This window comes from Larimichthys crocea, unplaced genomic scaffold (assembly GCF_000972845.2).
Source record: "Larimichthys crocea isolate SSNF unplaced genomic scaffold, L_crocea_2.0 scaffold397, whole genome shotgun sequence".
Classification (NCBI taxonomy): Eukaryota; Metazoa; Chordata; class Actinopteri; family Sciaenidae; genus Larimichthys; species Larimichthys crocea.
The window spans coordinates 448,927-476,169 of NW_020855181.1; the positions used below are offsets into that span (position 1 = coordinate 448,927).

At 40.6% G+C, this 27,243-nt stretch overlaps 1 protein-coding gene across 1 annotated transcript; it reads left to right on the forward strand.

Moving 5' to 3' along the window:
• Positions 1-640: 640 nt before the first annotated feature.
• On the forward strand, positions 641-27,243 carry xkr4 (XK related 4). The gene is made up of 4 exons (XM_010755478.3): positions 641-2,224; positions 19,443-19,642; positions 20,334-20,688; positions 21,999-27,243. Exons 1-4 carry the CDS (start codon positions 1,530-1,532, stop codon positions 22,597-22,599), a joined length of 1,851 nt encoding a protein of 616 aa, XP_010753780.1. The 5' UTR covers positions 641-1,529; the 3' UTR covers positions 22,600-27,243.

Here is a 27,243-nt window from a genome sequence, read left to right on the forward strand (position 1 = left end):
AAATTTCTTAAGAAATTGTTTTTCTTAAAATTGGTCTTTTTATTCATTTTTATTCATCCTTTTGTTCATTTTATCATTCATTGTGATTCATTGTCATTTTATCAGTCATTGTAATTGTACAGTATGTTTGTGTTGATTTGTCCTGTACACGTGACATCCATTGCACGTCTGTCCGTCCTGGGAGAGGGATCCCTCCTCTGTGGCTCTTCCTGAGGTTTCTTCCACTTTTTTCCCTGTTAAAGGTTTTTTGTGGGCAAGTTTTTCCTCACTGGAACCGAGGGTCTAAGGACAGAGGGTGTCACTCCCTGTACAGATTGTAAAGCCCTCCGAGGCAAAATGTGTTTTGTAAATTTGGGCTATACCAATAAAATTTGATTTGTTTTGATCTGATAAATATGGTTTCTACACAAGGTAGATGGATATGACAGTATATACATATCTATGTACACCAGACTAAATGTTGTATAACAGTGAGGATAAATAAATCAATTATAATGTACAGGCATTGCACAGATTGTACAGGTATTGACACATTATCATTGTGTAAATGATAATGTTTGTTTCACTGTGTCTGGTTTTAACTGTTGATCGCAGAGACAGTGTGTAGGAAGAAACTATTGCTATGTCTGTTTGTTTTAGCGGACAGTGTTCTGTAATAATTATAATAATTAGAAGAAGAAGACAAGAGAAAATACAGTGACTCTTCTGGACCTTCTTGTCCTGTTCAGGGTCAGTAAGATTTATTTTTATACAGTACTATTATTCTAACTCTGTGGTGACAGTTTGAAATGTATCTGCTGCACAGTGTCAGATGATGTGCTGGTTAATGTTTGGAGGAGTTGATGGTCAGGTTCAGGTTTGAGCAAGCTGCTGAGGAACAGCAGCAGAGGACCTGTCCATGGTGCTGAACAGGTCTGCTCCCTGTCCCTGTCTCAGCTCAGTGTTTTTAATATGATGGGATGATTTGTTTTCCCTTAATGAAGGAAATGAAAGACAGCAGTCTCACTTGGTACTGTAACAGAGGGAGAGAGAGAGAGAGAGAGAGAGAGTGAGAGAGAGAGAGAGAGAGAGAGAGAGGATGTCATAGTTTTTGGTCTGTACCATGGAAGAAGCAGATGGCTGCAGCCTTCCTCCGTTTCCTTCGCTCCTGTTTCCATTTTCATCCCCAACATCTGGACTCGTCGAGGGCAAAGAGTGACACCCCGCAGGAGTGGGCTCCGTTCATGTAGCCTTTGTGCGGGTGGAGAAAATAAAGCCCCCCTCCTGTAGGCTGGATGCGAAGCACAGGTCCAATAACGTCGTGATATGGACCAAAATATCGAAGCGAGCGCGGAGCTAAGTCTTTTATTTTGTCTTTATTCTGTATTATGAGCAGGCGGCAGTGTCGAGGAGCTAGTCCTGCCCAGAAAGGAGGAGGAGGAGGAGAGACGCGCAGAAGGGTGTCGACGGAGAGAGGCAGGGAGAGAGGAGAAGAGGAGGGGAGGAACGGAGGAAACATAATAGAGTAGGAATATTTCAAGCTTCTTATAATGGCGGCTAAATCGGACGGGGTCCTGAAGATGAAGAAGAGCGACGTGGCCTTCACCCCGCTGCAGAACTCGGAGCACTCCGGCTCGGTGCAGGGGCTCCACCCGGACGCCCAGCCCGACTCTGCGGCCACCGGGGACGGGGACTTCGCCAACGGAGAGTCGCTGTGCTGCGGCGGGGGAGGCTCCAACTCGACGTGCCTTCGCCTGGGCAGGGAGCAGCAGAAATACACGGTGTGGGACTGCCTGTGGATCGTAGCCGCAGTGGCCGTATATCTGGCCGATGTGGGCACCGACGTGTGGCTGTCGGTTGACTACTACCTCCGCCGTGACTACTGGTGGTTCGGCCTGACGCTCTTCTTCGTGGTGCTCGGCTCCTTCTCGGTCCAGCTATTTAGCTTCAGATGGTTCGTCCACGACTTCAGCACCGAGGACGGCGCGGAATCCGCCGCCGAGTGCGCCCACATGGATGGGAATAAGCTGCTGAGCGGCTCTGCCTCACACGGCGACGTTACAGCTCAACACCACCCGGCCACGCCGCAGAGACAGGCGTCGACCGCCAGCAAGAACACCACGACCAACAGCACCGCGAGCACCGCGGTGGGCAGCAGGAATAAGAAACGCTCGGCCTACTACTCCTTCTGCGTCTGGTTCGGCCAGTCCGTCATCCACATCCTCCAGCTGGGCCAGATATGGAGGTAGGATGGGATGGAGGCCTTGGGATGGTTGATGATGCTGGTTTGTGTATGTGTTTGTTTATGTGTGTGGAATAAATAAATGAATGAGCAGAGGGCTTCTCTGACAGCAGTTACTGTAGCACCATGGTGGCCTCTGAAGGATGCCAACTCCTACAGCATGGCTACCAACTGCCATCTTTAGCATCCCCCCCTCTGCAGGGCTAACACACATGATGCTGTGAGAGGCTTTCAGGTCACTTCTCTTCTATACCATTAGCACCCCAACGGCTCCTGAGAGAGAACACAATCTCAACAGGGATGCTTCTTCCAGTCTTGTATAACAAACACAGGGAGTGGACCCTGACCTGTCAGTCACACATGATGTCAGACAGGGAGAGCTGCTGATGCTGGGGGTATGTTCCCCCTTTGGTGCCATTGGACAGATCTTCCATGGCTGGACAAACAGCTTCTGGGTGGAGTCATGAATCTGAATGAACTGTAGACTTCACAATGTTTGACAATAGATAACCCACAGCCATTTATTAAATCAGTGTGAAGACAAAATATCATACAGCAGAGGAGGCTGACAATACGAAAAAAGATACACATACTTTACAGAACCAGCAGTGAAAGAATTAAAAAATATATATATATAGCTGCAAGCAGCAATGAGGGGCCCATGCAAATCAGGCGATCATGTAACTTTCGATAGTTCGCTGAAATCCAATATGCCGCTGCATTGTTACGATGACATGAAAAGTTTTGTAACGTCCATAAATGGGACATTCCACATTATTAGCAGACATTTAAAAAAATTTGTTTCACATCCAAACACGTCAAGAGAAAAAAAGCAAAAACGCATTTTTGCTGATTACAGCGCCCCCTAGTGACCGAATGACACAATGTTTCACAATGACACACAGTGCTACAAAGGGAGTCTCAAAGTGTGTGCAACCAAATGTGGTCTTCGAAATTTAAAGTGGCCTTTGGCACTGATTTTAATTGGCTGTAGCGGCCGCATGAAGTCGAAATTGAAAAATCCATCTCCCAATTTCTGTGCGGATTGGTCTGAACATACTCTGTGCCGATTTTCTTGAGAATCGGTCAAAATTTGTGACCGCTGAAAATTTTGTTTCACTTTCGCTAAAATCCAATATAGCGGCCGCATTCTTACAGTGACGTGAAAAGTTTTGTAAGGTCCATAAATTGGACATTCTACATTAACAGCAGACATGAAAATTTAGTTTCAAATCCAAACACGTCAAGAGAAAAGAGCAAAAATGCATTTTTGCTAATTACAGCGACCCCTACTGGCCAATGGACACCAAAATTGTTTTGCGCAATTCAGAGGGAGACTGCATGTGACCAAATTTAGTCTTCGGAAGTCAAAGTGTCGCCAAGATATGAGCAAACTTCCTGTTTGGCGATTGACTAACATGAAAAGTTGGCATCACCTATCAATGGGGCAACCCACAGTATCTGCAGATACCACAATTCCATTTCAAATGAAAACACATCAGGAGATATAAGCAAAAACAATGTTTTGATAATTACAGCGCCCCCTAGAGACCAAATGACACCAGATTACTTTCCTGCACCTGGGAGAGAGCCTCAAAGCATGGCACCAAATTTGGTTACGTTTTGCCAAAGTGTTACTGGGAAATGAGCTCACACAGAAATCGACACCTTCGCGGCCGATTTCGATTGGCTGTAGCGGGCAAACGAAGGTGAAATTGAAAAATCGATCTCCCACGTTTTGTGCGGATTGGTCTGAAGATAGTCTGTGCCGGTTTTTGTGAGAAATGGTCAAAATTTGCGACCACTGAAAATTTTGTTTCACTTTCAACAAAATCCAAGATGGCGGAAAATCTATCATGGCGCATTATGACCTTATGTCATTATTATTATGTCATGCGTTGAACTCGGTATGATCCAAGGAATCCAACGATACCTTGTTTTTAAAAACGGTTCAAAAGTTACATGCACAAATGTACCTAAAACTTTGACCCATTGGTGGCGCTATACTGTGTTTACTGCCAACATGTAACTTGGTAAAATTAAAGATACAACTGTCCTTAATCAATGTGCAAAATTTCACAACTTTTTACCATATGGTTGTATGGGCTGCCATAGACTCCCATGGCAGAAGAAATAATAAGAAGAAGAAGAAGAAGAAGAAGAAAAGGTAGAAACACAATGCAAAAAGTGTATCTATCAGCAAAATGTACTGAAAGTAACAAAAGTCACTATATGGTCATTTTATCTGCTCTTGGGTTTCATCATACTTCATAGGCATATCACATATTTTGTATTATAGATACAATTTTAATCCCTAAAGTAATACAGTAATACCTAATTGCTGTGACAATATTTCCCACAATAAGTACCAACAATTATTTTTATGACTGATCTGCAGATTGTTTTCATTTTTCATTGTGTATCATTTTTGTCACAATTTAAATCTCACAGTCCAGAGTCTTAAACTGCCATATTCCAACGTTTTAGTATCAAAGAAGAAATGCAGCAAATTAAATCATAAGTTTGAAAATTTTCATAGTTTGGTTCAAATGAACCAGCAGCTTTCTGCTTATGTGATTAAGTTTTTAAATGTTAAGGTTAAGTTTTTAAATGTTATTGTTCATTCAAATGTTTCCAAAAATGTGAGCACAGAGGTGTAGTTATCAGGAACCGTTTAACAAAACTGATGGTGACTCAAATTCTAAAATGTTTTTGAGGAAACACTCTCTCCAGCTGATCTGGAGTTTTTGATATCTCATGATTTTCATCAGCAGAGAGAGTTTTCACGGATGTTTTCATGTTTGAATTGGCTGCAAAGCTGCAAACCAGCTATTGAACTTTACTTTGTGGTAAGATAAGGATATAAGGAGAGAATGTTCATTTGATTATATTATCATATATATCATTAGAAGCACACAAGTGAGACGATGTAACTGACAATCACAATCTAAATTGATGTTGTCTTGGTGTAATATTCCCACACCTGATTTTAGCATCCCCAGGTGAAGTTGTAGCTCTGGTTGCAAATTATTATTGGCTGCATACTAGGACTGCAGGTGTGCATTGTGACATTTACAGTATAGTGTGTAGTACTCTCTGTCTGTTACAGGTGCAGAGATATTTTAAAATGTCTCACGTGTAAATGTATGTAACTGTTTGTTCTTGGTTCATAAGTTTGATCCTGTTTTGTCCATCAGAAGTGCTATGCAGTGGAAAACACAACACAGTGTAGCTGTCAGTGATTATTCTCAATTTGAATATAATTAGATAGAAACAGATATTCAAATGTGAAACGTATTATTACAAAAAAGCAGCACATGTAGCATTCTCACTAAATGAGGCAAAGGAATAGCTGAGCATCTGACACAGAGCCTGAGAGAGAGAAGCCATTGCTAACTGCTAAGTACTGTAGCTAGCATAACTGACCAGCATGTAAACAAATGTTGGATTACCAAGTCAGTCACTAACAGAAGCAGAGAGCTTGTCAGTTGATCATGATTGAGCAGGTCAGTAGTCATGTCAGCTCATGTCTTTTGCTCAGTGAACTCTCGTATTGGTTTGGACTCTAATGTACAAATGCACAACAACAGATATTTGAGGAGTTCAAAGCTCAGTGTATTTTCAGAGGGAATAATCAAACACCATTTTGGGCCATATTTCAAAGCACTATTACGATGCAGTACTTGACCTTAAAATGTTCCTCATTAACAAAACTGGATTACAAACCTATGTTATTATTTCATAACAAACTGGTTAGTGTAGAACAGTGCTGAAACAATTTGTCAATTATAAAATTGGGGTGGTCCTTGGGCAAGATACTGAACTCCAAATTGCTCCAGAGGCTGTGCCATTGTGTGAATGTGTATGTATGGTTAGCTCCTCAAACTGATGAGCAGTTGAAACCTTACATGGCAGCCAATGACTTCAGTGTATGAATGTATGTGAATGAGATATGTAGTGTAAAAGCCATTTATACCATTTATTCAACAACTAATTTTGATAATCAGTTTAATCATTTAAAACTTGTTGCTGGATTTGAAGATTTTCTCTTTTTATATTACTGTATTGTGATTCCAGTGATATTCAAGGAAGTCCATGTTTAAATTACTTACTTATTAATGAATGTCCATTTGTGCTGACTTCCTCTAGTTAAGACTTGAGTAGAAGCACTGTGACAAATTTTAGAGTTTGGTCGTGGGGACAAAGCTGTCTTTTAAAAATGTTCACAATATTTTATTGAAGAAGTTATGTTACATAACTGCAGACCGTGTGGTTTGGGCATTTGGAAGTGAATGCCACACAAACTATAGTGAAAGGAAAGGGTGATATGGGATGTACTATCTGTTGAAGTTTTTTTGTAAACCATTTAATTTCACTTTTTTTTAATTATAGGAACTTTGATAAAGTTATTATTGCAAATATACTGAAGATGGCATACAATTATGGCTGAAAATGTTTGAACATCTATTCATTAATATATAAATGCAAAACAAATTTAGAAGCTGGAACCAGAAAGTGGCATTTTGTGTATTTGGTTATTGATTGACAATGATGATATACTGATTAATTAACAAACTAACCGATGAGTTAATAAATCAGCTCCGTATTCAATTGAACCACCACTGTCCTCATCCTGCCTGCAGGCAGTTTCATGGACAAGTTTATCATAAATCTCAGTTGAAAGCAGAAAAAAGCACAGAGTGCCTTTAAAGAGCTGAAAGTCATTTATATACTAGCTGTGTTTTAGGTAGAGGCATGTCAAGAACAGCGTGGATGTGGCAACAGTTTGTTCATTCACCCCAAACAGCTAATGGACCAACTGTACAGATTTTAGCTGTAAGCTAACTTGTTTGTGCTGAGCCTCTGACTGATCTCTGAACTCAGCAGGAGCTCCAATTCTTTCTTGTCTTTCCCATCAGTCTCCCCTTTTCCTCTTATCTCTGTACGTATGTATGATGTAATCCCTTTAAATTTCACTTTGCAGTGTCTAAATCAATAGGTAAATAAATGAGACCAACACTAGCAGAAAATAGACATACATGTTTTGTTTGCTTATTTTGTAATTTGGGTAAACTGATCTTTAGTTTCTCAATGGTTGTCTTATCTTCGTTTTATGCCCTGAACTCCAAATAGACCTTTTTCACATTAGCCATTTTAACATGAAATAGTAGGGTCAAAGGTGTTTCCACTGATACTAATTCAGGTGTCGTTCCATTTATTGCAGCCAACATGTACCAAAGCAGCACCCTGACTCTGTTTGAGCTGAATGGAACAGAACCATAGTATCATTGGTGACACCTGTGTTTACCTACTATGTCAAAATGGCTGAATGAATACAGTAAGGTAGTTTAACGGGTTTCTTGGGTTTGGCATAGTTTGAATAAAGTTCTAAAGTTGTGCTTTTGTACAGTAATCAGTGAGGCCCGGCCATAGATATGTGGCAGCCCTCAGAATCACTCATAGACTGTATCACACAGAAGAGGGAAAGCGTTTCATTAGATCAAATCAAATCAAATCAAATCAAATCAAATCAATTTTATTTGTATAGCCCAAAGTCACAAAATACATTTGCCTCGGAGGGCTTTACAGTCTGTACAGGGAGTGACACCCTCTGTCCTTAGACCCTCGGTTCCAGTGTGGAAAAACTTGCCCACAAAAAACCTTTAACAGGGAAAAAATGTGGAAGAAACCTCAGGAAGAGCCACAGAGGAGGGATCCCTCTCCCAGGACGGACAGACGTGCAATGGATGTCACGTGTACAGAACAAATCAACACAAACATATTGTACAATTACAATAACTGACAAAATGACAATGAATTACAATGAATGATAAAATGACCACAGTAGCAGATATGGTAGTAATAATGACAGTAATAATATGTGTAGTGGACGTCGTGCAGGATCACAGCAGCAGCCACGATCCACGAGAACCTGCTGGACGACAGAGCACAGAAACTCCGGGGAAGTTTGGTTAGTAAAATGAGTACACCCAATGGATGCAAAATGAGTACACCCAAGTGCAGGATCAGTAACTTTTTATGGTTTATCAGAAAATGACAAACTCTAAAATACCATGAAGAATACCTGAAAATACTGAAAACATAACTTTGTGACTGACTCAGTGTTGGACAGATAGTATAGAGGACAGATGTGATAAACTTACTTAAATATCAAGTTTGATTCATGAGGACTTTAAGGTTATCCTGAACTTGTTTTAATGACTGTATACAGCATGTTGTATTATCTCCAGTTTGTATCTATCTTCCTGAATAGTGCAGGGAAAGCTCACTCACAGGCTTCAGAGAAAAATTTGGATTTCTTATATGTTCATAAAGACAGGGCATGGCAGCTTTTTTTATTTATTTATATTAAACACAGAGGTAATTCCAAGTGCTTTATATAGGCAAAACTAAAAACAATCTAATGACAATAAACAATAAACAATCAAATAAACAGGCTTTTCAATGGTATAAGATTTATTGCCAAAAAGCATTGTTAAAACAAAGCAATAATCTGCCAAACACAAATATCCTTACTTTTTGTGCATAGTTTATATTTAGTGTGATCAATAACATTATGGGAGTTCAGCTGATTATTAGCACTGATAACGAACTCCTCACAAAATAAAATCCACTTTGAGACCATCAGACTTTATGTTTGGTAGATTATTGCTCAACTCAGGTAACACCGCTACTTAAGAAACCCTCTCTCAACCTTGCCAGGCCAGAGCAGCAGCACAGTCCTCTGTCCTTATTCTGCTTCACTTATCAGCTGCCTTTGACACAGTCAACCATCGCATCCTCCTTTTTTTTTCTCTAAAACATGGGCATCTCTGGTTTCGCTCTTTCTTGGCTTGAACCCTACCTCACATAGTGCTCATTCAGCATATCCTGGCTTGGACAGTTGTCTACATCGCATCACTTTACCACAGGGGTGCCCCGGTGCTTGGTGCTGGCTCTACTCCGGGCTCCCCAAGGATGTCGGAGCTCCCTAGGTCTAAAGCTGAGCCTCGCCACCTGGCAGAGGAAGCTTATCTCGGCTGCTTATATCTGCGATCTCATTCTTTTGGTCACTACCCTGAGCTCATGACCATAGGTGAAGGTTGGAACATAGATGGACTGAAAAAATCAAGAACCTCGTCTTCTGGCTCAGCTCCCTCTTCTCCACAACAGTCCAGTACAACATCCACACCAAACCACTGGTCCATCTCATGATCCATTTTCCCATCACTCATGAAGAAGACCTCAAGATACTTGAACTTCCTCGCTTGGGGCAGCAAACTCCCATGACCTCCTCAGCACCTCTGCAAGGGTAAAGAGCTGGTCTGTTGTTCCACAACCAGAATGGCAGGACAGACCTGAGCTTTCTGACTTGGTGACCTCTTCCAGAGAAGTCTTCAGGGTCTGCCTTCTCCACAGAGGAAGTGCCTAACAATAATCCCAGTCCAGGTCAGTAGTTCTTCAACCCGGCTATACACAGCCTGGGCCAAGCCCTGCATCCCCTTCCTGAGTCATCAGATGGTTTGCCAGAACTTCCTTGAGGCTAACTGAAAGTCCTTCTCCAAAGCCTCTCAAACTCCTCCCACACTGAACTCCTCCGCAACTCCTACCACAACTCCTAGCAGTCACATCAACAATGCAAGTTTTGAACATAGCACACTTGGAGCACATAGTACGCCTTCAAGAAGTCCGGTTAATCTTAGCTGCTGTTCGGTGCATAAGCACAAACAAGCAGTTGAATGGAAGCAACCCTCTCTTTCTCCAGGGAGAACTCCAACACCGTGGTGCTCAGCAAGACAGTCCAGCCCCTCTTCATGATTTTGGTTCCTGAACCAGTGCTGTGCATGGCAGTTAGCTCAACCATTTCTAGTTGGCAACAAACCACTTCAGCACCAGCTTCAGTTCTGTAAGATTGTGCAGAATACTGATATCTAGCGGTTAAAAAAAAGGCACCGCAGCCCAGCAGGAGAGTCGTCTTCTCCCACCACTTCTCGACAGACTGAAGCTCATGCAGGTTGCCAGATTAAAGACAGTGAACCTCCATGAGGGCAAAACAAGTGCAACATGGTTTATTTCATAAAGCAGCTTCTACGTCTGAGTCTGACTTCAGTCTGTGCCTCATTCAGAGGGCTACAAAAAACTTTGACCGCATACGTTATCAATTGAAGACAACAAAGATATTACTGTTGCACGAGACACTCAGTAGTGTTCGGAAGTTCGAGTCTTTTTACTGATTCCGATCACTTACTCTAAATTGAACTAATCTTTTTTTGAGTTATTTTGTACATTTTAACTAGCACAGTGCTGTAGCCCTCTTGTGGCCGATGTAAATGTGACAAATGTACGAAAGACCAATCCGTATGAAAGAACCGCTGTCTGAGCGGCCGGTTTGTGACAAATGAACAAGAGACTCAAACTTGAGGACACATAGTTGAGTCGTAAACTAATTATTTCTGTTCCCTGTCCTGGCTGAGCTGATGCAGCTGCCATGTGGTGAGGGAATGTACTGCATGAAAATGAACGAATCATTCACTGAGACTACTCATCACTCCAGAGTCATATAAAAGATTAGTTCAAATTGAACAATTTGTTAACGACCGACACGCACTGCTAACACTCAATATAATACAGCTTTCCACCACTTGGTGGCAGTAATCCGTAAGTCAGTTGTTTAACAAGCTCCAACAAGAAGAAGAAAAAAGTAGTTGAAACACAAAAAAAACATCCAAAAGGCTTGTGCAAGTACAATCTTGATTTAATACAGTAAATATCTTTAAACCCTTAAAGTATCAGATGGGCACATTTTTAATGTTCATGTTGCGTGAACAAGAGAACTTGCTGTCTAACTTGCTATCTTTGTGAGGACCATTTTCATTACCATTACCTCGTGTGTGTGTGTGTGTGTGTGTGTGTGTGTGTGTGAGGCCTATCTACCGCTTGCATTATTCACAGTCTTCCTCCAGAACAGGAGGGCACAGTAAGCATGGTGTAATGTAATGAGACTCTCTCTCTTTGTTTCCTCTCTGTTGGTTAAGCAGCACAGAAAACATATATAAGTTATAAGGAGAGCTTTGAAATAAACCAAACTTTGGCAGTGATACAGAACAAAATTATACAGTAGTAGTATAGTACACACAGCGGTAACAATGCCTCCCTTTGCCATCTGTGGCTGAAGTGCACCTTTAGAATGAATAAACAAGAGTTTTTATATTTCCAGCTTTACTCTTACTCTACTCTCCCAAAGTCACAAAGTACATTTGCCTCTGAGGAGAGAGAGAGAGAGAGAGAGAGAGAGAGTTGTAACGGGAGATGTGACTGCATCTTCAACCGACTAGGCATAACTCTGAAAGAGACAGATAGAGACAGAGAGAGAGATTCTAGATTTAACAGGTGGCCAATGCAAGGAAGCCAAAATGGGAGAGATGTGATCTCTGATCTTGGTTCCTGTCAGAACACGTGCAGCAGCATTCTGAATTAACTGCAAAGTCCTAAGAGACTTATTAGAGCAGCCTGATAACAAAGAGTTACAATAGTCCAGCCTTGAAGTAACAAATGCGTGGACTAGTTTTTCTGCATCCGCTTGAGATACAATGCGTCTGATTTTAGCGAAGTTACATAAGTGGAAGAATGCAGTCCTCGAAATTTGTTTTATGTGGATGTTAAAGGACAAATCCTGATCAAAAACAACTCCAAGATTCTTTACAGTGGAGCTGGAGGCCAGGGTGATCCCATCTAAAGTAACTAAGTCTCTAGAAAGAGAGTTTCTGAGGTGTTTGGGTCCAATTACAAGAACTTCAGTTTTGTCTGAATTTAACATCAAAGGGGTAGGTAGGTCATCCAACTTTTTGTGATTCCTAATAATGTTCCCTAAAGGAAGCATATATAAACTGAATAGAAGTGGTCCTAGTACAGAACCTTGTAAGTCACACAGCTGATTGGCTACAGATTTCTCAAGTATCTTAGAGAGAAAGGGAAGGTTTGATATCAGGCCTGAAATTGGCTAAAGAGTCTAGAGTTGTCTGTAATGAGCCTGTAGTACTATCAACAAGATGGTCTATTTGTGAGGGGCTAAAGGAAGCAGACAAGTCCTCTGTTACAGTTAGACATGGCATTGAATTCAATGCTGAAGGAATCACTTCCTTAAATTTGGCTACAGCACTATCAGATAAACATCTGCTGTAGGAGTTTGTACCAAAAGGCTTATAGTCCAGTAATATGAACTCAAAGAAATATCTGGCACACCGGGCAGGAGAAAGGAGGGAGTAGAGAGCAGGATAGGAGAGAGCAGGAGAGCAAAGAGAAGCCATTTCTATAGCTAGTGTGACTAACAGAAACTGGTAAAACTATCAGATTGTGGTTACTAAAGTTAAGAGACTTGTTCGTGCACAGAACAAGTCTAAGGATAGTGTGGACATATGTAGATAATTACTGATGTGAAAAATATACATCTGTTTAGGTGAACAGAGCAGAGAGCACCGTGGTAGTAACACCGATAACCGGAAGTGACACAATACCATATAAACCATAAAGTGAGCCTGTGCCTGAAGATAAAAAAAGATAGAAGATAAAACTGTGAGAAAGCTGCTGTGTTAATGCAAATCTCCTGTTTAATGAAATGTGTCAGCATTCGGGCTTCTTCTGGTTCTTCTGCAGTCACTGAGTTGAGAAGGAACTTTTCCCATTACTGTCTTTCTTTCTGTCTGAATCAGCAGTTTGTAAGCTGTTCTTAATTAAGTAATTTACTCAGCAATTATTGTATATGTTTGACACCAAGGTCACAGTATAGGACTGCTTTATTCTTAGTTAATTATAGAGTTAGATTGTTTGTTTTTCGTCTCACTGGTGTGTATTTGAATGAGTGTTCTTATCTAATCTTATGTTGTACAAAAGCCAAAGTATACTTGTGAGGTTTATTGATGGAAAATTCTGCAAAGGAGCTGCTGAAATATGCACAACGCTACAAATAAATAGGTCATAAATGTATCAACTATTTATTTCAAATTGAAGAGCAATTTATTGATTCATTAATTCATTTATTTATGCCAAATTATTACATCATTTTATTTTTATTAACTTTTGTTTTTCTTAAATTATTACTTTGTTTAAGTTTGTTCAGTCTAACTTGGATCTATGGCGTTTAATACCATGGTTGACTTGTTTGTTTGTTTCTAAATTTATTTTTCAGGAAGGATTAAAACATAGTATGAACGTTGGTCTGATCTTAGCCATTTCCAGTCACTGTTACAGTTCAGCAGAGGTCATCACTGTGACAAAAACGAGCATCAATAGCAGATGGCTTTGAGTGCTTTGTCCACCTTTATATGTACTGTTCCATATTTACATTACTTTCACAGAAGTGACAGTACGCATTAAGAAACATTAGGCAGAAAAGCAGAATATGACCATACAGAAAAACACAACGTCACATTTTCACATGTGGACACATGTAATCACATGTAGGAAAGTAGTTACCACATGCTGCAACATGGAGCACATGTGAAAATCCTGGCACATAAGAAATGACATAGACTTCATACATTATACCATGAAAATGTTCCAGAGCCATGTTCCACACATCATCATGTGTCAAATCATGTGTTTTTTTTTTATGTTAGGGTGTCAACCAAGTTCAGCATTATTGTTAAATAAAGGAGTATGCTCCATTTTCTGATTCACTTGTTGAGTTTTCTATAGTTAGTTTAGTGAAGTAAGCAAGTAAAGTTTGCACACTTAATACAGACAGACAGACAGACAGACAGACAGACAAATGTAAAGAGAAAACATCAGGAAACACAAGGCAGGGAGGAGGGTAAAAGGCCTCCATCTTAATAAGCTGACCTGTGGAATAACTGACCCCACTCTGCCCTGCTTATTGTCATGATGCTGACACACAGTGACTTAATCATTGTAGTTAATCATCATGTAACAACCTGTCATAACCTATAGAAAAATTAAAATCCATGTTACTGGATTGAAGTTATCATGTTGTTACTTCAGAGCTGCTGCGTATAGTGTGACAGTGACTGTTGGATTGCCTCGATCAGTCGACCTACAGGCCTCCTGTAGTAGGTAGAGACTGACTGAAGCTGCTGACTGGATTTGGAAAGTTGTGTAAGGAGATGATTTATTTTTGGCACAAAATGTGTTTGTCAGGAGGAAAAGTTAGCTCAGTCAGTGTATGCGTCAGTTCAAGAAGGTGCGCTCACATTTCACTTCAGCTGCTGGAAAAAGCCTGTGTGACATCATCCAGCTGCTTATTAATATTTTAAACCCATTCGATAGGCCACTCTATTAATCTGTCTCCTTTCAGCTGGACTTAATCCATCAACTCGCTACATTTTTAACTCATTCAGTGATTATTTATTAGGTTAAAGGGTAAGGTCAAGGTACTCAGATACTGTTGGTAATACACTGACTGATAGGTACCTCATAGAAACCCATTTCAAATAGCTCGAACTCTCCCTTTAAGACAGAACACTAGTTATTACATAATTCAAAAGTGGATTTTGCGTTTTAACTGACTGAAAAATATTCTCCAAGTACAATTAGGATGGGTCTGGCTTAATGTTCTACCAAATTTGGTCAGATAGGGGAGAATGAGAATGATCTGTTTGGATCAGTTCAGTCCTGGAATAGTTCATGGTTATCTGAGAATAAACACAGATATGTCTGTCTGTTTCACAGAGCTCCATTATTAAAAACACAGCAGTGAGCCACTCTGTCAGAATGTTCCCTCATTACCATAAACTAACTGAGACCTGGACCTGTGTCACATCTGCCAAATTTGTCCAGGTCCTCACCCAATAATAATATTAGTGATACATTTATTCATTTATTTATTATTTTATATAGATATATTTTTTTGACACTATTATCACGATGGCAATAGGAATTCAGCCTGACTCATTCACTATTATCACGATGGCAATAGGAATTCAGCCTGACTCATTCATTTTACACACACACAGACACAAATGATCTAGGTTGAAGCATACTGAGGCCTTGTGTGATCCATTGGCTGCACATTTTATTCAGGAGTAGAAAGTAGAGAGATGGGGTTCATGGTAAGAACCCTAAACCTTTTTTCCACTCAGGTTCATCATCTCAGAAGGAACCAGTGTCCATGGGGCCAGAGTAAGTGAGGGACAGACTAACTCATTTTCTTTTTGTTTTGTTTATTTGATTTAACAATCTGGAAGAATGAAACATGAATGTATGAAATAACCTGGACCATGGTCACTGTCATCTCATCTATTTCATCAGTGGAGCATGGGTGCTTGTTCTCGAGCTTCATGCTCAGTGCATGGACAAGGTCTTATCAGGCAGATGAAATCAGCTCTGAAATCATCTGGGATCCGTAATATAATGACAATGGCTGTTTGATAAAGTGCACATCATCTGAGTAACTAGATTTGCGTGTGCAAACACTTGTATCAGCAGGGCATATGTACTGTACATGAAAAGTAGCATTGCCATCGTAATGCTGGCAGTACGGATGATGCTGGTCTCACTCGAAGACTGAATATGAGACTGAAAGTTTTCTATTCACTAGATATGAGAAGAACTGGGGCGCCTTCACTTTCAGTGTGAATGTAGACTGAGGCAGGTTAACAAGTCTAAAACTGTGTGTAGACTTTTAACCCACACACACACATACAGTGAAAAATGTGTGCATCTGTCCATGTACAGGCTACAGCTTTAATGCCCTCAGTCCAGATTTAATTTCCAAATTCTTTATTGACAATGGAAGCTCATTTCATGGCCCATTAGCCTGCTGCTAAATGACTGCCATGTGTTGGTGATATTTCAGAGATAGAGGGCGAGAGAGAGCATGGAAACTAGTGATGGAGACTGACAGAGGGAGACATATAGAAATGTAGGACACAGACAGACTGAAAAGTAATAATGAATTCACTTCATTAAATAAGCTACTGCCTCAGGTCTGGAGAGGTGTGGTTGGTTTTGGAATGTCAGGAACTGCAGTGTGTGTACTGCTCAGGCAATGTCCATGTTGCAATCCAGTCTTTTCTAATGAGACTTCACATATCAGAGGGTCTGCTCTTTTTGTCTCCACAAATAAAGTTGATATTTACATGCTCTGAAAGGTTAATTCCTTGGCTGAGATCAGGAGTATGTGCAGATTTACATGCCTGGTTAACATGACTGTAAACTGGTTATTACTTTGAAATTACTGTCTAACACTTTCAGGAGTTTGCTCTGCTTTTATTTCAAGTCTGTGTACGACGGATACAAAGACCTGTCTTTTAGTATGAAAACATCAACAGTTAACTGGAAGCAACAGTGTGAGTGTTAGGATGCAAGACACGCAGCTGCTCCCATAATCCCCATTAGCAGACTGTGAACATCACAAAGAGGGCACAACAAGCCAATAAGGTAAAGGATAACTACAGGGTGCCGGCCTACTTCAAGGTGTAGATTATAATCCAAAAATGGAGCTACTGTAGTCTTACACACATGTGTTGTCTGCCTGATAATACTTTATACAGTATATATGTTTAATGTATAGAAGACCTTTGATTAGATTCAACTTTAGACTCAACTTTATTGTCATTGAACAAAGTAACAATTACTCAGACAGTGAAATGCAGTTTAGCATCTAACCAGAAGTGCATATGAGTATGTACATATGAACAGGATATATAAGTAAATAAATATAGTGCAGGTATAAATTTTAATATGCTATAGGATAAAGAGAGTATATAAATATGTACAGTATGAGCAGTATGGACAGATAGATGAGTATACTAAATATACAGGTAGATGAATATATTAACATATATTGTGATCATTTGCACTGATCTGCATTCTGATACAGCAAGTTTGGAAACAGCTGTAAAACCTGATATGTATTTAGACTCTTTTTCTCCCATCGACCTTCATCAAATAACTTTAATCATTTCTGCAGCTAAGCCGTCAACCTGTCTCTTAGACTCCATCCCAACCAGGCTGCTCAAGGATGTTTTACCTCTAGTTAGTCATTCTTTATTGGATATGATTAATCTGTCTTTATTATCAGGATATGTACCACAGTCCTTTAAGGTAGCTGTAATTAAACCTCTTCTTAAAAAGCCCACTCTAGACCCAGAGGTCTTAGCCAACTACAGACCGATATCAAACCTTCCCTTTCTGTCTAAGATACTTGAGAAAGCTGTAGCTAATCAGCTGTGTGACTTTCTCCATAACAATAGTCTATTTGAGGATTTTCAGTCAGGATTTAGAGTGCATCATAGCACAGAGACCGCATTAGTCAAAGTTACAAATGACCTCCTAATGGCATCAGACAAAGGACTCATCTCTGTACTTGTCCTGTTAGATCTTAGTGCTGCATTTGACACCATTGACCATCAAATTATTTTACAGAGACTAGAACATCAAATTGGCATTAAAGGAACCGCCCTAAACTGGTTTAAATTGTATTTTTTAGATCGATCTCAGTTTGTTCACGTCAATGATGAATCTTCCATGCATACCGAAGTTTGTCATGGAGTCCCACAAGGTTCTGTACTTGGACCACTTCTATTTAGTTTATATATGCTTCCTTTAGGGAACATTATTAGGAATCACTCCATTAATTTTCATTGTTATGCCGATGACACCCAATTATATTTATCGATCAAGCCTGATGAAACTAATCAGTTAACTAAACTCCAAGCATGCCTTAAGGATATAAAAAGTTGGATGACCTACAATTTTCTGATGTTAAATCCAGACAAAACTGAAGTTCTTGTAATTGGACCCAAACACCTCAGAAACTCTCTTTCTAGAGACTTAGTTACTTTAGACGGGACCACCCTGGCCTCCAGCTCCACTGTAAAGAATCTTGGAGTTGTTTTTGATCAGGATTTGTCCTTTAACGTCCACATAAAACAAATTTCGAGGACTGCATTCTTCCACTTACGTAACATCGCTAAAATCAGACGCATTGTCTCTCAGGCGGATGCAGAAAAACTAGTCCACGCATTTGTTACTTCAAGGCTGGACTATTGTAACTCTTTGTTATCAGACTGCTCTAATAAGTCTCTTAGGACTTTGCAGTTAATTCAGAATGCTGCTGCACGTGTTCTGACAGGAACCAAGATCAGAGATCACATCTCTCCCATTTTGGCTTCCTTGCATTGGCTGCCTATTAAATCTAGAATAAAATTTAAAATTCTTCTCCTTACTTATGAAGCTCTTCATGGTCAGGCACCATCATATCTAAAAGAGCTCATAATACCTTACTACCCCTCTAGAACACTGTGCTCTCAGGACGCTAGGTTCACATTTTTAAAAGTAGACTTAAGACTTTCCTTTTTGATAGAGCTTATAGTTAGGGCTGGCTCAGGTCATCCCTTAGTTATGCTGCTATAGGACTAGACTGCAGAGGGACTCCCCCTCCTTCCCTCCCTCTCTCTCTCTCTCTCTCTCTCTCTCTCTCTCTCTCTCTCTCTCAGGGTTGTGCCTAGTCAGGCAAGGTATTGGTTAAAGATGTAGTCACATCTTCCTTTACTGAACACTACTCAAACCTTTTATCTCTCTCTCTCTCTCTCTCTCTCTCTCTCTCTCTCTCTCTCTCTCTCTCTCTCTCTCTCTCCACCACCATCTGTAAACATACATGTCTCATTAATTCATGTTACTAACTAAACTTCTTCCCTAGAGTTTCTGTGCTCTCTCATCCAGCAGGTTCTCATGGATCATGGCTGCTGTCTTGTCTTGTCCTGCATGACGTCCTCTACATATATTATTACTGTCATTATTGCTACCATATCTACATTACAGTTTATAGTTAGTTGGTGATTTGCTGCTGCTGTGCATCTGTGTCTCTCTATCTCTATCACAGGTTCCACTGCTACTGTAATCATTTCATCAGTCATTGTAATTCATTATCATTTTTATCAGTCATTGTAATTCATTGTCATTTTGTCAGTCATTGTAAGTGCACAGTATGTTTGTGTTGATTTGTTCTGTACATGTGACATCCATTGCACGTCTGTCCGTCGTGGGAGAGGGATCCCTCCTCTGTGGCTCTTCCTGAGGTTTCTTCCACATTTTTTCCCTGTTAAACGGTTTTTCCTCACTGGAACCGAGGGTCTAAGGACAGAGGGTGTCACTCCCTGTACAGATTGTAAAGCCCTCAGAGGCAAAATGTATTTTGTAAATTTGGGCTATACAAATAAAATTTTATTGAATTTGATTGATAGTTTTCCCCCATTTCCTGCAGATATTTCCATACCATCTACCTGGGCGTCAGGAGCCGTCAGAGTGCAGAGACAGAGCGCTGGCGTTACCACTGGAGGATGGTCTATGAGTTTGCAGACGTCAGCATGCTGCATCTGCTGGCCACCTTTCTGGAGAGTGCTCCACAACTGGTGCTGCAGCTGTGCATCATCATACAGACACACAAGCTCCAGGCTGTGCAAGGTAACACCTTTTTCTCACACACACACACACACGCAGAAATACATATGACATGTTTGTCTTTCTATGCCTGAAATGCATTAACAAAGATGTATATCAATGTTAGTGAAACTGTATTGTCATTTTCTTATGCATTAAACATGTCTCTCTCTCCAGTTGTGGTAGCATTGTTGTGTACAGTTACCATGGTTACAGGTGTTGTTCTCCTCCACTGTGAGGTCATCTGATGCTGACACACACAGTATCCACATCACTCTGCTCTGCAGTGATGAAACACACTGACTCTGTTCAGTAGATTCACTTCTTTTTTTTCCAAACAGAACTGTTCTCTGTTCCTGCTCATGCAGCATCACATAGCAAGCTGGTAGAAACGTTCCAACTACAGTACTTGATGGCGATACATTAGCTTACTTTTTTTAATAATTCTGAAACTTTCCACAAATCTATTTCTTCCAAGAGCATCAGATTCTTCTTTACTGTTTTAATTTTCAGGAGCTCTGCTACAAAGTGTAGCACATGCAGGTCATTAAATAAGACTTTACATTGAAACTGATCAGTTCAACTGTCACATGTAAAGACAAAAGAATCTCCAAGTAATTCATCAAAATTAACCTCATGAACAAGCCTTTAATTGTCATTTTACCTATGCTGATTGAATATTGTGCACTCGTGTGTCACTATGTGTCTGTTTCAGGTATGACAGCAGCAGCCTCCCTTGTCTCTCTGGCCTGGGCCCTGGCCTCCTACCAGAAGGCCTTGCGAGAGTCTCGCGATGACAAAAAGCCCATTAGCTACCTGGCTGTCATCATCCAGTTCTGCTGGCACTTCTTTACTATCGCTGCCAGGGTCATCACCTTTGCCCTGTTTGCCTCTGTGTTCCAACTCTACTTTGGCATCTTCATAGTCCTGCACTGGTGCATTATGACCTTCTGGATTGTCCACTGTGAGACAGACTTCTGCATTAGCAAGTGGGAAGAGATTGTGTTTGACATGGTGGTGGGCATAATCTACATCTTTTCTTGGTTCAATGTCAAAGAGGGGCGGACAAGGTGAGGTTCCCCAACTCTATTTACTGTATTTTACATATGTACTGTATCTAATGTATCTTCTGTGTTTCTTTGGGAAACACTATGAACGCCACATCTAGGCATTCATTGTGAATTATAATGCATTCATAATGCTTTATGACTACACTCATAATCACACAAAGCCTTCTGACAACATAGTGTTGTAAGTATAGGTAGTCCCATTAGTCAGCCTCTAGTTTACAACTAGTCAAAAGCATCCATATGATTGATACTTGAAATTCAAATTCATTATAAGACATATTTATGATGTTTTATGACTGATGTCACTATTCATGATGGATGTCAGCTTTGCTTAAATCCTCCTCTCCCCAACTTTATCTATGTAATCTAATCTCTCTGTGCTGAGCAGACGACTGCATAGAATAAAGCAGATGCCACCACAGTGTCATAGAAGGTTTTTAACAGAGTCCTGCACACTCCAAAGGACCTTAGTCTCAGCAAGTGGAGACGTCTAATTTGTTGTTGAGGTGAACACCCAGGTATTTGTTTGCTCCCATATCCATATCCAGTCCCTAGATGTCCACTGGTGTGCTCTGAGGTGTTCCTCCTGAAGTCGATCACCATCTTCTTCGTTTTGCTGGCAGTGATGTAAAGGTGGTTGAGAGTGCACCAGTTGACAAAGTCTGTGATGACCCCCCTGTAGTCCTGCTTATTCCCTTTTGATACACATCTCATTGTGGCTGTATCATCAGAGAATGTCTGTAGATTACAACTGTAAGTGTTGTGTCTGAATCTGATGTGTACAGGGTGAAGAGAAAAAAGAGAGATCACTTTTTCTGTGGGCCTCTTGTGCCGCAAATCACCACATCAGATACACAGTCATAAACTATGGTTTGTTGGTGAGGTAGTTGATAGTCGAAGTCAAAGCGTCAGTTCTGAAGTGGTACCACACATGAGGTTTTCCACAGGAACTCTCCCAGACTGAGGCTCAGGTTGAAAATGTGCAAAACAACGTCAGAGCTGATCTGCACATTCTTTTAGAAGTCTGGAACTGATGCTATCTAGGCCTGTGGCCATCCTCACAATGATCTTCCCAAACTACTTTCTCACCTGGTCAGGTGTTGTGGAGAGACTAGAGAGGGGAGTTGGTGGTGGTCCCTGTTGGGGTGTGGAGTGTTTGTGATCAGTATAGCCATCTTGCAGACCAATTTAAGCAATTCCTACCACACTTTTACCTATCCTGCTAATACTGGAGAACTCTGCTTGAAAAGTGATTTAGTTTTCTACAATCTAATTTATCTCTTCCTATCATGTCTCATTTCTTTGTTTAGGTGTCGGCTTTTCATCTATTACCTGGTGATCCTTGTAGAGAATGCTGCTCTCAGTGCGTTATGGTATCTTTACCGGTCTCCCCACACCACTGACGCCTTTGCAGTACCAGCACTCTGCGTCATTTTCAGCAGTTTCCTCACTGGTGTGGTTTTCATGCTCATGTACTATGCCTTTTTCCATCCCAATGGGCCGCGCTTCGGACGCTCACCAAGTGGCCAGGGTCTCGACCTGGACCCTACTGCTCAGTTCTCCACACTACCATCTGAAGGTGCCACCAACTCCCTGCGTTCCAACCGTGGTGCCACCGCAACCCTGGAGCGTGACTTGGGAAAGTATTCTGAGCGGGACGGCTGCATGCCGGTGTTTCAGGTCAGACCCACAGTGCCATCTACGCCATCATCTCGTGCTCCACGCCTTGAAGAGACTGTCATCAAGATTGACCTTTGTAGGAACCGTTACCCAGCCTGGGAGCGGCATGTCCTTGACCGCAGTATACGCAAGGCAATCCTGGCCATAGATTGCTCCCTGACTCCTCCACGGCTTCAGTACAAAGATGATGCTCTGGTACAAGAGAGGTTGGAATATGAGACCACATTATAGTTGTAGGAACCCATACAGGGGTATAGCTGTCAGAGGATTATCCTGCTATCACATTAACAGTAACAGAGACTGTGGCAATAAGAATTTATTACTACCAACGATCTCACTTTTCATCTCTATTTCCCCTTTTTCTTTTTCTGTTCCTTGGCATCAGCACCTGTTGGTAGTGATCGGAGGAGATTACTGTGTGCAACGCAGTTGGTGTTGCTTGATGGGTTTGAGTTCTTTGTGGGGTTGTTGCTGTTAGTTTTACTCACTATCATTAGGAAAATCCTGTCTGATATGAACATGAATAAATGCAAATCAGCAGAGTGCTTCAACACTCTGCTCAGACCCAACAAGAAGTTGGTGCACTGTTTGGTTATGGTTGGAAAAGTTAAGGATAAAATAAGCATATGTCCATGTCCATCCAGAAGTCATCAGATATTCCACTTTAACCTAAATGTCACCTGAATTACACTCTAATGTAATGAAGAGAGGAAGTCATCCCTCATTCACAACAGTAGAATCTTCAGACTGTCATATCTGTTTTTGTGTGTTTGGAAGTGTGTTAACTGTTTGGATTTCTGATCGTATGTTCCCATAGCAGCCACATCTGGGTGGATAATTGCATCAATATCTACATGATAACACTGATCGCTCCTGTTCTCTTAGTGCCAAAAAGGTTCCTTTGAAACATCCTATAACTTCTGAGGAGTGGAGCACCTGCAGAGATTCCCGGGTAGTCCAAAAATTTCTTCTCTGGCCAAGTCATTTCCTTCTTCTTGCATAAGTCTACACTGGAAGACAGTCAGAATGTCAGTGAACTACATGAAGACAGTAGTCAAAGTAGCATCTATACTCAGTCATCGTGTTTTGCTTGGATAAAAGCAACCAAACCTGGCTGTAAGGAAGGATGAGGATGGAGACAGAAGGGCTGAAAGCTGGAAAGACACAAGCTCCACAGCCATCTCTCATAAGGAAATAAGTCAAACTCACACAATGCCAAGAAAAAAATCTTCCTGGCAGCTCAAATCAACTATTTGCAGTTCAGCCTCATAAACCTGGTTGTGCAATGATCTTTGCTTGTCTGTGGAGTAGAATTTGGAGGTAAGAGCAGAAGAAAAAAGCAAAACACCAGATAGCAACGAAAAAGAGATGACAGGAAATGGAAATGAGTCGGGATGGAGAAGAGAAAATGTAGACAAGCAGCCATCTCAGCCAAACTAAACCAACCACCAGGATGTACAGTACTCTAATAACAACATGCAGCATTTTTTACTTTAGAAATGACGTAGAGGGTACTGTAGTCATTGTAATTCTGTGTTCTTTGTGTGTATGCATTGGTAATAGATGATGATGATGATGTGTGTGTGTGTGTGTGTGTGTGTGTGTGTGTGTGTGTGTGTGTGTGTGTGTCTGTGGTGTTAAACTAGAGAAGCAGCTCAGGAGGACATATGGTCGAATTCTCTCATCGATTAGTGATGGTACACCTTGACATTTTGATTTGAAGTCTTTGTGTTCTTTGATAAGCACATGTTACCTTCTGGTGAAAATGTTCCTGTTTTTGTCCTCAAGCTAACCCAGCAACAGCTGTAACATGGTTACATAAAGCCACACAACACAACATTTTAGCATGGTGCTGGAGTCCACTGGCTTCAATGAGAAGTGTGAACAAAATGATTTTTTCAACTTAAGTGCTGCTATAAGTGCTTGATCCAGGACCATCATACCATATATTGTGGTCTGGAAAGAGAGAGATTCCAACAGATACAGGTCTATTTCTCTAAATTCAGCACAAAACGCACCTCTCTCTCTCTCTCTCTCTCTCTCTCTCTCTCTCTCTCTTCCTCTCACTCTCTCTCTCTATGTCATGTTAATCTTGTTTTTCATCTGTGAGGACACAATCTACACTTATTGAGTATCAAAACAGACACTGACTTTCTTCAAAAGAGTTTAACTTGCTAATTAGTGTCACAGTGTGAACGAAACAAACAAAATGGTGGATTGAGAGATGAGGACCAGAGTGGAGAGCACTTTAGTGAAGTGTGGTGGCCTTTAGCTAAACTGTTTCTCTGGCTCTATAACTGATGCTGATGATCTGCTTTAATGAAGTAGATTGTTTAAAGTTTAATTTTTCTCTCATTCTTAGCATTGCACTAAATGAAGTTTCATTATAATTTCTCACACTTTAACACATAATGTCAGTGTCCTTCAACCATAAATATCACACATCTTAAAATATAAGTTATATTAATGAGAATGACAGACTGATCACGACTAATCCAGCCTGGAGAACAAACTCACCCTCAGAGTTCACATCATATTTAGAATGGGCTAAACAATTGTAATGTGTGTCCACACCACTAGAAGTCACAAAGAAGACCACCTGTCATGCAGTGAGTCTGTATTTTCACCATTCTTCCCTTAATGTTCATAAAGTTTATGATCACCCTGGACTGGAATGTCCAGATCAAAGTCAGCAGCAGAGTATGGAGGTCCTTGATCAGATCAAATAGTACCTGATGATGAAGCAAGACTGAAGCCCTTAACAGATCATAAAGAACATACTAACAATGTAGCTATTCCCAGAAACTAGTGTGATACAGAAGTTAACCCTCTGGGGTCTGGGCAATCACCCATGAATGCAAAAGCACTCAATAGGACCACAGATGGTTACCTTTCCCTGCTGATGGTGTGGGAGGAAATATTAGGGCCTTGAGATTCATCCTGTGAAAAATCAAGATCAAATTTCATTTCAGTCCAGGCATTCATTTTCAAGATACCTTGACAAATGTTTCAAATGTTAGTCTAGAGAACAGACTGTCTATCATTTCCACCATGGAGCCCAGGACCACTATGAGTCAAATTGTCACAGTGTCTCTTTAACATACTGTGAGTATCTGATAACCAAACCCTGAACATCTGAACATCTGAGTGTGAAGACAAAACATCTACACTACATCCAACACTCACGTACTGTAGATGAGCTGCCAGTCAAATTCTCCATGTTCAGGAATTTCAGCTCAGTTCGGAGTCGAGGAAATGCTATTTAGATGTCAGCTGTGTTTTAACATTTTGAATATGGGCACAAAAGAACGTTCCAGGTTTTTTGATTTGTTATGTCACAAGTGCAATGTTGTTTTTTGTAAGGATGGAAAGAGGAGAGAAAAGCACAAAACAAGCCAATAGGACAAGAATGGCATGAGACTCTAAACCTTTTCATCCTGCTTAACCAAACCAGCGCCAGATGAATTGTACAATCAATGTCCAAAACTGAAGTCAATTAATCTTAATTAATCTTTTTAGTTTGGTTACAAGTACATCTATGGCACTGAGGATTAGTGTGTAGGCCCCATATACACAGGGAAGGATGTGTTTTCCATGATCCACTATGCTGAAAAAATTACAGATATGGTTTTTGGTTTTCTTACTCTGTAAAAGTTGAAAAGCTAGTTGTGTTTTGTAGGTGGTGGCAAGACAAAAATGTGAAACTGGAGGATCTTGAACGATTCAGACACATTTTTGTGCTTATGAACAGATCTGCTGTGTTCTGTCAGAATCACACCATACCAGCCTGTTCGGCATGTTTCAGTCACAGTTACTTTATGTTGCAGCCAATCATACTGTTCTGTTTCAGATATTTGAATATACATTTTCTACTGTTTCAAGACCATTCTTTTTTTTTGCAACTGACATAAAACTCTGGTCCAGAGTGTAAGAATTAAGGTATTTATTGGCACAATAATGCAGAAATTGAATATAATATTCATAACTGTTTATGGTGATAAAAAAAGGATCATTGTGTTTTTGTTACCTTAGAATGAGCCTTCACTGATCTACAGTAGCCCATAAAGGACAATCCAAACACCAGCTCTAGACACAGCCTTTTGAAGGGGAGAGTGATGCAGATTCATCCTACACACTGTCCTTGTAATCAAGTGGGCATCATCTATATGACGTTACATAATTGTTGTTAATCTTCATTTAAACTGCATTACCTACTCATACTGTACAAAGGTTTGTTTTGACCACAGATTTGGTTCATCTTATGGCCTTTACTTCATTTTAAGCATTGATTGTCTGTCTGCAGGAGTTCAGGTGAAGCTGTGTAAAACTGAAAAAATTACCTCATGTGATGTCACCCGGGTCAGTGTCAGTGGGGGAATAGGAGTTATAAAGAAGTTTGTAGCTTGCTCCTCAACTCTGCTGCAGGCTAAAGCCTCCACGCTACATTTGCCACTATGAGCATGACACACCTGAATTTCTGACTGAAGTGTCAGTGGTCAAGTTGCATTGTGAGAAATATGAATGTGATTTTTTTTTTATGTGTAGAAGAAGCACAAGTTTTCGGATGGCTATATACTGTTAGAGCTTGGCACACACTGTATAAGGCTGCATCAAGATAGCACTGCGGGAGCTCCTGCTCAGATTGTCCTTTGCAGCTGTGAAGAGGGAAAAAATCAGCTTCTTTCTAATTCTGTCATCAAACCAAATCCACACACAAGATCATTTATTCATTGTCATTCATAATTTTTTCTTTCAATTTAAATCATTTTGGCATAATATATTTGCTATAGATGACAGGAGGTCAGCTGAAAGTGTTCACACTGAACAAACCTGGCATTGCCAGATCAAGGTGGATATGTGAAGTATGTACCAGAA